Here is a 13,010-nt window from a genome sequence, read left to right on the forward strand (position 1 = left end):
GGACATCAAGGCGTACGTAGTTTAACCGTTAAAAAATTTAATCGTGCGTTCTCATCATCGTGTCCATTTCCATTCAGATCGTTTGACTTCAACTTTTAATTGAAAAAAAAAAATTAATCGAAAAATGGATCACAACGATCGACTGGATTGAAATTAATACAATTCGTCAACAACAATAATTCAGATGACAGCGGACAAAAGGCTGGAAAAATAATTTTTGTTTTTTTATTCTCAATTCCGGATCCACCCCACATTACAATATCTATATATAACAAGCGCGGACACACTGATTTGTCGGATAAATTTTATTTTTTTACTTTTTTCCACTTTCAATATTCTTCGGATCTAACCTCCGTTTCATTTCTTCATCCTCCTTTTTTTCTAGAATTTAATTTTTCTATAAAAACAATTACAAGAATATAATATAATAATCCGTTCCATCAATATTACGCCCGGTGTGTCCCGTTTTTGAGAGAAGCTCAATCACATCGCAATATAAATCAAACAAAAAAAAGAATATTCCGAAATTTGATTGGCAAGTTTTGTGTTTTGTTCCACAATTTTTAGCAAAGGAAAAATTGGATTAAAAAAAAGAAAAAAAAATCTTTGCAAACAATCTACGTCTCTAAAACTTGTGTTCTTGATGTTGTTTTTTTCCTTTTCCTCGGTTCTATTGCCCCTTAACGACACTCCCAAACTTTTACTGTTAGATCGACACTGCCAGATATCACATAAGGAAGATTCCGATGAAAATCTGTGGAAAATCGCTTTGGTTAGTTCGTTCGTACTCTCGTCAACAGCTAAACAAAAACTGATTTTATGCTTCTTCTAAGGAAAGAAAAGCTGACAGCAATGTGGGAAGGCTAAGAGTTTACATGTAGAGGCAGACAGCGGTTCGTTAGGCCACGATTTGAAATCTACGCTGCATTATTCTCAGAAGACAAATGGATGTTCTTCAGTTTTTGTTTTTGAGCATTAGTCGTGACGTCAGGTCGTATTTTCGTGAAATTCATTCTTAAAGGTCAAGATTCTTGAAAATTCTTGAAATCCTGAAAATTCCCAAAATTCTTGAAAATCTTGAACTCTTCAAAAATTCTTGAAAGTCTCGAAAATTTTTGAAATTCTTTGAATTGGAGCATAAATTTAAGCGTTAGGGTTAGGACATCGTGAAAGTGATTCTTGAATGCTTGGAAACTTTCGAAAATTTTCGTTTTGAGCATTGGTTGAGACTTGACGTTAGGACACATTTTCATGAAATCGATTCTTGATAGTCTCAAAATTCGTAAAAATTGTCGAAATTCGTTACAATTCTTTAAATTTGTTAAATGTCTCGAAATTCTTGCAAAATTCACAAAATCTTCAAAATTCTCGAAAATTCGAAATCAACGAAGATTCTTAAGAGTCAATTTGTCAAAACTTCGAACCAGTTGTATGAAACAGGACAACAATCCATCGGCGATCTTTGGAGGGCGCACAGTAATTGAATCAGGAGACCGACAATACGTAAATATGCAACAAAAACTATTTTGGTCACCCTAGTGCAGACCATTTTTTCATGATTTCTGACGTGAAAACATAATTATTTCGAGAATTTTCTTTTGTTGCAAATGACTCAGGAGGGTCCCCTGATTCAATTACTGTACACCCTCCAAAAATCGCCGATGTCTTGTTTTTAAGTTGTTCAAAATTTTGGCAAATTGACTCTTAAAATTCTCAATAACTCTCGACAATTTCAAAATTCATAAAAATTCTTCAAATTCTTGAATATCTCGAAATTATTAAAAATTCCAGAAATTCTTAAAAGTCTCAAAATCTTCGAAAATTCTTGAAAGTTTCAAAACTCTTGGATTTTATTAAAAGTGATATAAAGTGGGAAAAATGATGCTTAGAGAGTTTCTGTTAACATGGAAATAATGTGTTAAGTGTGAGGGGTTTCAGGGATTCCATTTTTGGACATCTATATATACCTATATACAGCTATATTGAGCTATATACAGGCATATAGAGCTATATAATAGCATATTCCTCTGTGAAATGTTTATTTCCAGTGAAATATAGGTAAATATAGCGGTATATAGCTGTTTAAATAGGAATTTATGAAATTTGACTTCGTACGGGGCTGTCTATATTGCCTCCGGCAATTTAATTGTATATGATAACAAGGCAAAGAGTGGATAATGTAAGTGATTTAAAAGGAAGAATAGTTTTTCAGCAGAGAAGAAAATGAAGTAAGAGAAATGAAGAGTTTCACATTAAAGGCTTTTGATAAGAATAGGTGTTTCGTACGGGTCGGCGTTAGCTATGTTTCTTCTAAGGAAGACTTGAAATCGACCTTATGAAGTGCTGCAGGTTGCTACGAATCTCGCGGCTGGGCGTATGACGAGTGATTATTCGATTTATATAGCAAAAAATGGAATTTCGCACCAGCGTTTTGACATTTTGTTCAAGGAAAATTTTACTTTGTGAATCACACCGACCGCGAAACCGTGCCTCACTCGACTGACAAACAAAAGAAGTAACAGATTTGATATCCGAGCGGTAACCGACCAAATCAATTGAAAATCTCTGAAGATCTGTAAATCCACTAACAACAAGAGATGGAACCTTCATTCATTCACCGAAGCTTGACAAAGGGTTTTTGTTACAGATTGGTGGCGTTGAAACTATACAGTACGCGATATTTTCCCTGCCCTTCCCACTTGTCCTTCCTTCGATAAAACGAAAAAATTTCAAAAAATCAATTTTCCCCACTCACCGATAGACGTGCAAAAGTGTTGATGAGCGTACAACGTCTTCATACATCGTTTGTTATGCAAGTCCCATACTCGAATTGTCTTATCATCACTGGCCGATATCATGTATTTACCACCTGGATGGAAGGCGATGCCTCGCACCCAATTGTCATGGCCCGTTAATGTGATTAAACACACGCCAACACTCACGTCCCATATCTGTGGGATGAATGAATTCCGTTGGTCATCCGCTGGATTATATTCGTGCATTGTCCGGTACTTACGCGAATGGTTTTATCCCTTGAGCCAGATGCCAAAAACGGTCCTTGATGTGCTCCCTTTTTGTTGTCGACACCAGCCGCTTCGTTGATCGACGCTGATGCTGAGTCTGGTGCCCAGGCTATACATTCGACCGTGTGATCGTGATCTCTTAGTTCGACCTGAACGGGAGATTGGTGAGAAAAATTGATTATTTTTTTGTCGATGGCTGTGGGTTCGCCGCACTCACCTTGCACTCCTTAGAATTAATATACCAAACTCTAATCGAATGGTCATTTGAGCCTGTTGCAAACATACTGCCATCCGGATGCACTCGTACCATTCGGACCCAATCCCTGTGACCGGTGTATGTTTTAACGCAGTAACTGTTACACAATGGAAAACGGTTAAATCGGCTGCCAGTGATTCGGATTTTAAGTGACACTCACCCAGTAGCAACTTCCCAAACTTTGATAGTTTTGTCTCGCGAAGCTGTTAGCAGGAAATCTCCAGCAGGTACGAATGCTAAAGATGATACGTTATGATCGTGGCCATGCATTGTTTTGAAACATTCAAAAGTCTGTTGAAAGTCCCACAACTTAATAGATAAGTCTGCACTGCATGATGCTACAGTCGATGTGGGGGAAACGGCAAGATTAGTTTTCGGGGTTGTGTGTGCGTGAAATTCAAGCAACTGGCCGATGTTTACCTAGCACTTTTCCTTGAGCATCGAAAGCTATATCTTGAACAGAATCTGTGTGTCCCTTTAGTGTTCGTTCGTATTCTCCTGTTTCAAAGTCCCACACCTTAATTGTACCATCCTCGGATGACGAAACCATTAAACTAAACACAGGATGAAAGACGACCTGTACGACGAGAGAGGGAGAGAAATGTTTACATGGACGCTCTCTAATCGACAAACAAAAGCATTGAATTCAACTAACTCGTGTAATAGTCGCTCGATGACCGCTTAACGAATACTTTTCGGGTGGACGAGGAATCCATTCAGCGGGGCTACGTTTTGTTTTTGTTGGAGCACCGTCAATCACCTCTTTCTCCACCTCCGACAATTTTGTCTCCAATTCCATCACTTTCTTCTGTAAACGAATGACCGACGTCCATTTCTTTTCCAGCAATCCACCGAACTTCTTTTCGATTTCCGTTGACAAATCAGCTTCTTTGCGAAACGCCTCCAATGCTTCTGAGTAATTATTTGTACTCAAATAATCAGCAATCGCTTGGTTGCTAAATGAGAGAAATTGATTTCAAATGACATTGTAATCGTTCGGTGGGCAGTCACTGGAGGGGTTCAAGAGACAAGTCTGATAATCTTAGTTTTTGGACGAAATTGAATGAAATTTCCACGAAAATTTTTCAAGTTATCGAAGGTCCACTAAGAGAATGAAAAACTAGAAAAGAGAGGCAGGGTTTCTGGAAAATATAACAAATAGATCGGGTAGCTCAAGTTATCGAAGGTCCACTAAGAGAATGAAAAACTAGAAAAGAGAGACAGGGTTTCTGGAAAATATAACAAATAGATCGGGTAGCTCGTCAGAAGCGTTCGTTTTATAAAAGTTGAAACAACTTTAGGCATAAGGCATTCAGTGCAAACAAATGGCTTGGTACAAAGGGTCACACTAGCCAATAGTTCAAGCTACCTTTGGCCTCTGACGTGGGACTCTGTTGTGCAACATATCGAACGCTTTTCGTCGTAGGTTGTTTGACGTCTAGACTCGAGAATCCAATTTTTTAGACATTTCTTCTGAATTTCAATGATTGGGATGGACTGTTTGTCTGGATGGATGGACTGGATGGACAAATGCAGTCGGTTCAACGTGGCTTCCCAACCACGCCTCAAAGTATGAGGGAAAGTTGTGTGCGAGTCGTTATCTCGCCTAAATGTAGGCTAGACATACGCACACAATATCATCGTATTTGGGTTAGGTCATACGAGTCATTCAGTGTACATCGTTGCAGCCACCAAACACACTGCAACTACACAAATTATAAAGCTTGAGTGAACTTCAGGAAACAAACCCACATAATTTTAGGACGTTGTCAAAGCGATTTAATCGCAAGAAAAATTCCATGCGGAATTGTCTGACACAGGATTCGAGCCCGAATCATTTTGGTGGACGGCTAGTACGTAACCACTAAGCTATCCCGTAGAGTAGGACAGATAAGGTATAAGAGCCGACAAGTCGTCGGAAAAGACTGACGAAATCTACATGGCTAAATCACTTATTTAAACAAAATTTAAATGGAATTAGCATTAACAAGAGTCATAAAAGAAAGATGATGACGCCGAGAATTACTCGTTCCTATAAGACACGGCACTTTGAGGCCACGGCTTGAAACCTATGACAAATTGCTTTATTACCAGACACGAAAAACATGTGTTCTACGACTTCTGTTATCTAGAGCTAGAAGGGCTAGAACGAGAGTAGGAAATCCAAATTGCGGTCAAAATGAAAGCACTCGAGCCGAATAAAATGAATGAAATTTTTAAAAATAGTCATTGGTGGATGTGGTGTGCCAAGCCAAGTTTTCGAATTTTCAACTTGTCATAGGTTTCGAGCCGTGGCCTTATAAAGTACTCAAAGTGTCGTGCGGCACTGGCCTATCAAATATTTTGTGATACTTACAGTTCCTCGCGTTGCCGCTGAGATAATACCATTTTCATGTTCTTTTATTAAAACAGTTGAATAGTAAATTGGTTGTTTTTCCCGAAGAAAATGCACAAATACTCTCGTCTCGCAGATGTCAATGTAGTATATTCATCTGAAAAAATAAAAGGAAAACAAAAATCGATTAATTGGGTGACAACAAAAACAATTAATTTAAAGAGTAAAAAAAATGAATTGCGCATTCAGCAAAACGTCCACACAAAAAGGACACTCATGTCACCTATACGTCCCATCCCATCCCAATAATAAAGTTCGCCTGTCAAAATTTGTTTGAAAAAATCGAAATCGAGAGACCAGATGAGGCAAAGACGTCACACAACGTTCAGAATTCCAGAAAAAACAAATCGGGCTGATGATCCATAAATGACATCCTCATTTCAGTGTTGCCATACTTGTGTTAAATCGTTGATAAGTCCATTTTGGGGTGTCGAATATATGACCGATCCTCCCAAATACTACATCTAAGTAGGGAACTTCCCAAAACACATACTTTTCGAGTTCTAACTATGTCTGTCAACACTGAATTGTGGACGTCCTTTATGCATGTAACAGAAGAAACTTTATTTCGACTCTGGTGTGCTTGTTGATTCACCAAACTGCAACACAAGCAACACAAAATTTAGTAGTTGCTTATGCCGACAACAACACAGACTACACATTTGTAACAATCCATCATCTAGCCGCGGTTTGAAGTCAATGCCATATTGTTACTAAGCAATAAGAAGACCTGAGGACTAGGTATACCTTAGTTTTCTATGTAGAATTGATGAGGAAGGAAGGTATGAGGAAGGTATTGATGCCAAATAAGAAATAAATTTTTTGTTGAGAAACGAAAGGCGTGACAGCTTGTCAGTCAATTAAAATGTTATTGTTTTGTACAAAAATTTAGGCCAACTGAGATATAGCATTGTAAGCCTTACAATCCTGCCCTACCAACGCATAAAGCTTACTACAAAAGAGACAAGATTTTGAGAGAAATTCTCCCACGAAATCGTGCATCTCTTTTGCACAAAGTTTGTGTATGTTGCATGGCCGTATCGTTAGGACCTGTCCAAAAGAAAATTTTCCAGTAGACCAAACTGGCAACCATATGTTTCGATCTGTATATGACGGACTGATGCATGCGAAATATTTTAAGCCAGGGTTGGACTGGCTCGAAAAAGCTCCTAGGAAACCACAGGCAACACATTTCGAAAACGGCTATAACATAAAGGCCCTTCGTCAATCGCCCGCATTCACCTGTTTTAAGTCTAAATTTATTATTTGTGAATGTCGCAATCACGCCTGATTGGATGTGGTGGGATGGGATGAATTAACACAAAACATTTTCCACATTCAACCTTAATGGCCCAGTAAGTGTCTCAACGGGAGATGGATGCCGAGACATTGCATTGTACGTCACGGCCACCATTGTCGCTTTATATTGTATTTTCAGTGGGAGTGCGGGGTGTAGACTGTCACGGACATATTTTCATTAATTTTTTTTCCACTCGGCTCTACGAATCGGAAAAGCAAAATGTGGATTCATTTAATATGCACCGCCCGTCCATTATAATTCAAGTGGAGATACGAATTTCGACTTAATTAAACTAACATTCTAATGTATATGCAACCGCGAACATCTAAATGTAACAGATGTTCCATTCGAAAGTTAATTAAATATCAACACGACCAACCAAACACAATCCATTCCATATACCACACAACAATCGATTAGAGCGTCGCTAATGGCAAAACGTTTACCGTATAAACATCATAAATAAAACGGAAAGATAAAAATTGAACGCCATTCGTTTAACGTCTATTTTTACTACCCTTCACAACCGTTCACCACCATTTTTCACGAACGTCACATCATCGACTTCATAAAACAGAAAATCAAAAACAGGTAAACTGTCTGCACGAAACACGAAACGCAATTTGGCACACAAATCGGAATAAAATTTTCGATCAAAAGCCAGCACGAGAATGTCAAGTCCTTCAGCCGAAATATATCTGTCCACCCAAAAGAAGAAAAGTTTGTTGTACACAGAAGACGAAGAAGAAAAAAAAATCGATACCGAAACGGCATGAGCACTGTAAAGACACCTACAACATACAATTCGTACGTAGGTCACGAACAGTGAATGCACACAGTAGACACACGACACACAATTCGTTTTTTCTCTTTGATGAAGTGACGACAAACCGCAATGAATTGAACAATAATGTTAGAAGAGCAATTAGATACGAAGCTCTGGCTACGAAGCTCAAGCAATGCTTTGAGAAAAACTTATAGAAAATGAAGAAGAAAAAAACCTTTGAAATCACACAACACACAACGTACTCAGTCACCACACTTACCGACGTAATACAACACCGAAAACAAGTTCTTTTTTGTCTTCGGATTAATCGGTCAGAGTTTCAATGATTTAATTCGATTTGAATGTGTAAATTCCGTTGAAATCTAATGAGATTTTCGGTGTATAAAACACTACGACGGGTCTTCGATTATTTTTCTTTCTTTCGGTAATTGAATCACTCGAAGTGCGAATACTTTTCGAATAGATAAACCCCGATGAAACAAGTGCGTTTGGCTAAGCTTTCACAAAAATTCGTTTTTTAGTTTGCTGCTGGCTCTGTTCGTTCAATAAATTGATATTTCTTCAAATGGTTGATTGCGAATGAAAAGCTCGCGACGACACGGTGAAAATGGCATTTATGAGCTCATCGAAACGAAATATTCCATTCCGGGCGCATGCCCGGTGAACATGTTTTATGATGAATTTATGGAGGAATTTGGTTGGAAAAATCAATACGATTAGAGCACAGGGGTAGCGATAGATGTATTAAAGGCGAACCGTTCTATTGAGGGTTTCATTTCATTTGAAATAATCGTGTGTACGTGCGTCGGACTAGAAATATGTTCTTTGCAGCTCGTTGCATTAACAATCAATTTGATTCTTAGTGAAGACATTGCTGCGAATCGGATTAGTCAGAATTAATGCAAATTTCGTTCGGAGAAGCGTTCCTTTAAGAAAAACAAATTTTTGATGACTAAAGTTCCGAGGTTTTTTATTTTAAACAGAAACCTGTGTTAATTGGCATAAATATATCAGTAGCGGCATTTAAGTGTTGCTACACGCCACCGAGGTGTTCTAATTGATAGCGACCGAATGTCTGTTCAATGTCGTATTCAAAGATAACAAAACGAAATATTCAATTAATTCTTCGAGTTTGAGGCTAAAATTAATGAGACGTCGGACTTATCGCAATAGAATGGAAATTAAGCTTTTCAACTTTCATTGTGTTCCATAAATGGTATTTAGGGCAATCAAATTTCAGTCTAAGTTTGCTTCAGCTGGTTCACTAGTCCAAACAATAATGAGAGTGCTTTTATACAGATTTAACAGTATACGAGTGGTAGTGGTAGAACCGTATAAACCTGAATATCCGCTGAAGCAAATTTCGGCTGATATTTGATTGCCCTTTCCAGTATTATAAATCGGATTGGAGTCCTCGAAAAGGTTGCACAAAATTTGTTGACTTTCCATCGCACCTCACACCATTTGGTGCAGTGGAATCCACTACACATACGGCGACAGATTGAGTAGTCGGGGAAATGATTTGGATTGCAATCGGTAGTGGTTCAAATACTGATAGCAATGGTACAAAAAAAAAATGATTCCATGGATGCAAGTGGACCTGGTGGAGACTCAGCGACGTTCAGAAATGACTATTTTGGAAAGTCGTCAACGTCGGGTGTCCTGCGAAATACATTTTCTAATTAGTCCAGGAGACTGAAGACCATGTCTGCGACGAATTACAAAAGTGGATTTTTTTAGAACGATGTTCAAAGAATGCATGCAATTCAACTGCACTTTATTATCATGACTCTCTATCTGTAAGACCAATAAGAATATATATTTCGCATGATTCCCGACGTAAAGATCTTCCGAAAATAAAAATCTCTGAACTTCAACGAGTCGCCACCAGCTTCCCTTGCATCCATGGAACCATTTGTTTTGTAATATTGTAATTAGAATTTCAACCACTGCCGATTGTAACCCGATTCACTTCTACATCACTCTCTGCAGCCGTAGGTGCCGCGGATTCCGCTGAATCAAATGGTGCGGTTGAAAATCTAAAAATTTTTGTGTAACCTTGTCCACCTGATTGATTTCAAACATTTCGAGAATGCATCCATATGTTTGATTAAGGTTCGTTGCGTGCACCTTGCGCAACCGTCATAGCTTGGTTTTATTGTGAGTCTGTAGTGGGCATTCTTACTTTCCTCTGTAAAAAGGGTTTTGTGGTCCGATAGGCTGAACAACACTTCTTGCGAAGCTAATGCCATTGGGCATTAAAGCATACTTTACATGTCTGTGAGACATCATCAACGAATTTGTGTGACAACGCAGACTTCGGATAAGCTGTGCGTTGTTGGAATTGACAATGATGCTGCGTTTGCCATTGTAATCCGATAATCACCACAGACTGAACAATGGAAAATCCAAAATATTGTCGTTCCCATCAACGCATAATTGCTCGTGTGTTTTCGGCCTAATGAACAGTTCATGGAAAATGACATGCATTCACCGATAAAATTTAGTTTCGAACTAGGCTAGGCAATTAGCATAGAATTTGACTGTTGAATGTACGTAATATATGATCGGAATTAAAGTCCCACTCAATGGTTCAAAGTTAGCTCGGGAATAAATCACTCAAAGGAATCTTTCATTCAAGCAACGTTGATTCAAGACAATGAATTTCGAATTACTTTGATACTGAATTCCGACCATAATTTCTCAGTCCTGCAATTGATCTTTGTTTTCATTTTCATTTAGCATTAAAGTTCAATCGTCTGAGATTATTTACCTCACATGTCGTGTTTAGGCTTTTAATAAAGTTCAAAGATTATCACAACACGAAATGAGAATTTTTTTTGTTTTGTTTTAATTGTTCAATGAGAATCTCTCACAGACTCATGCCACTCTATTATGCATTTATTGTGTGTCGACATACCAACGTACGTAAGCCAACAGTTTTGGTTCGTTTGCTTGCTGTAAAACTAAATCTCATTTACGGATTAGCTATGACTAATTCCAATCATTCGTAATCGCATACTTCGTAATATATGTGATCATACTGTCTAAACAAAACACACGAAATTTATGCAGTGAATTTCGAGTTTCGACTGTTTGACAGGTTACGAAGTGGTTTTTTTTTAATAGAATTTATGATTTTACAACAAAAATCTCAAGAGGATAATAACTTACAGATACACTCACGAAAATGTATGGTATACAACAGAGTAAATAAACTGATTTTGTAACCATCAGTGTCTATTCTTGGACTATTATTCAAATCACGGTAGACAAAAAAAAACGTACATCACAGACCAACCATCATATTGTATAACAACAATGAACCACAGACAAATCAATATTAGGTGAGAAAAAAAATGGAAAAGCGCGACAAATCCACTGATCTTTTAGCGACACTTCTAGGAAAAATGCGAATGCGAAAATTCGTAAATTCACAGTCATTTAGTTGGAATAGTTAGAATAGAACGCCAGACATGCATTGCACTTGAATTATAGATTTATAGATAACCCACAGCAATCAAAATATTCAAACCAAAAAAAGCTTTCTCTCCGAGTTAGATTTTTTTTTTGTTACGGCCATCTTTTCAATTTTTGATTGGCATTTCACACAGAATTTTTCTTTCGAAAAACATTTCTTTCCATTCGTACACAATTCACATGTAACAATAAACGAAATGTACAGCTGCTGGCTGCTCGTTGGTTGTACTTACAACAAAATTATTTCTTCTTTTTGATTTAATTCACAATTAAGTTGCCTTTTTTAATTGATTAGAAAAAAAAATATTAGCAAAATATACACTTCGATTCTTTTCGCTCACACACAACTCACAGGTCCGTTTCCAGTTGTTTCTTGTCGTGCAGAACTCTCGATCAACACTGTGTGTTACACAAAAAAAAAATTGAACGTTGGCAAATTTGAAATTTGTTTGTCCCAGCCGAAATTGTTTCGTTTTTAAAGAAAATCGTTTTATGAAAAAAGTTCAACTGAAACATATACAAAAAATTCACCACATCAACAAAAATGACGAGAATCATCAGAGTAGGTGAATTTTTGTATGAAATCGGCCATTTTATCATCAACTGTGGTGTGTAACCCGCGTATCTGTACTGCGTGACCTCCCCAAAGTATACAGCCTTGATCCATAGAACCATGACCACAAAAATATTCTTTGTTATTTTGACAATTAAGGTAACTTATCTGGGTCCGTGCTATCAAAAAATGATCTTGGTTCGCTTATGGGAATTTTCATGCAAAAAATTTGATAGCACGAAGTTTGATTCGATGTATCTAGTTTCGTGCTATGACTTTTGTATGGTAGCACGAAGTAAGATTCATACAAAAGCACGAACCGCGATCAGCATAGCACGAAGCTGCATCATCAATAGAATATAAGTTGCTCTTAATTATTAAATCTTTTTCATGAAATTATTGATTTAATCGTTAATTAATTAAACATACTTCAAGTTGACACTCAGTCTAAGCCAATTCCAACAACACTTTCCACGTTATCAATGCTCAAATAGCACGAACTACGATAAATTACCTTACATTGTTAATAGTGTTCAGGTTATGGCTATATGGATGACGGTTTGACATTTCATTTCACCCTGGAAGAAACCTAAAGATCGATTAAACGAGCGAGTTTTGAACATGTTCTTTCGCTGTTCAGATGCATTGTTATTCTTTTTCATTGTTTGTTTGTTTGAAAACCGTGTCTAAACGGAGTGAAGTGCGTTTCGTGTTTAAACTATGAGCAAGGACATTTGAAAGAACTGTTATTGGCAATTGGAAATTTTGACATATCAACCATCAAGATCAGTTAAATTAGCTGCTCTCTTACACTATTATGATGAAAGAGGAGGAAATATAATTATTTCAACTTGCCTTGATGGATGTGCCAAAAATTGTGAGTAAAAATGCAAGTATCCCAAGACAAGTTATAATTAACTGATCTTTGGTTCTCACGTTCTAATCATAACAGTCTATACAGTGTTTAAGCAGAGAGTTTTTTGACCAATTAAGTGTAAGTGATCTCGGTGTATAGCTGTCAAAACAGGAGGCAAAATTTGAATTTGTTTTGTATTTTGCAAACAAAATTAAATTAAAATTTGGGAAAGACAAATTCAACCGAATGAAAGATTATAGTTTACTATTTAATTGTTTTGAAGTCAAACACACTACATCTACATGCAATTAAAACGAAGAAAACTTAAAATTGTTTTGACATGAAAACATACTGCCATGC

General features: G+C 37.3%; 1 protein-coding gene across 7 annotated transcripts; it reads right to left on the reverse strand.

The window, feature by feature from the left end:
* Positions 1–327: 327 nt before the first annotated feature.
* On the reverse strand, positions 328–11,644 carry LOC119072299 (lissencephaly-1 homolog). 7 transcript variants are annotated; one of them, XM_037177484.1, is made up of 10 exons: positions 11,594–11,639; positions 11,475–11,519; positions 5,636–5,771; positions 3,935–4,235; positions 3,700–3,856; positions 3,440–3,617; positions 3,241–3,376; positions 3,017–3,172; positions 2,756–2,951; positions 328–754 (listed from the first exon to the last, which is right to left on the reverse strand). In XM_037177484.1, the coding sequence occupies exons 3-10, from the start codon at positions 5,671–5,673 to the stop codon at positions 681–683; spliced, it is 1,236 nt and encodes a 411-aa protein (XP_037033379.1). In that variant the 5' UTR covers positions 5,674–5,771; positions 11,475–11,519; positions 11,594–11,639; the 3' UTR covers positions 328–680. The 7 variants fall into 7 exon arrangements, with proteins under 7 accessions (XP_037033379.1, XP_037033378.1, XP_037033377.1 ...); XM_037177483.1 differs by having other exon boundaries at positions 11,475–11,644; XM_037177482.1 differs by lacking the exon at positions 11,475–11,519 and having other exon boundaries at positions 11,594–11,636.
* Positions 11,645–13,010: the final 1,366 nt, after the last annotated feature.

The sequence above is a fragment of the Bradysia coprophila genome (assembly GCF_014529535.1).
Source record: "Bradysia coprophila strain Holo2 chromosome IV unlocalized genomic scaffold, BU_Bcop_v1 contig_81, whole genome shotgun sequence".
Lineage (NCBI taxonomy): Eukaryota > Metazoa > Arthropoda > Insecta > Diptera > Sciaridae > Bradysia > Bradysia coprophila.

Excerpts from the sequence above, each read along its gene's own strand:
- LOC119072299 (XM_037177483.1), bottom strand. The coding sequence starts at position 5,673 with ATGAAAATGGTATTATCTCAGCGGCAACGCGAGGAACT. Across the intron at positions 3,618-3,699 it reads TGCTCAAGGAAAAGTGCTAG|CATCATGCAGTGCAGACTTA; the intron begins GTAAACATCGGC and ends CATCGACTGTAG. Across the intron at positions 2,952-3,016 it reads CAAGGGATAAAACCATTCGC|ATATGGGACGTGAGTGTTGG; the intron begins GTAAGTACCGGA and ends TTCATCCCACAG.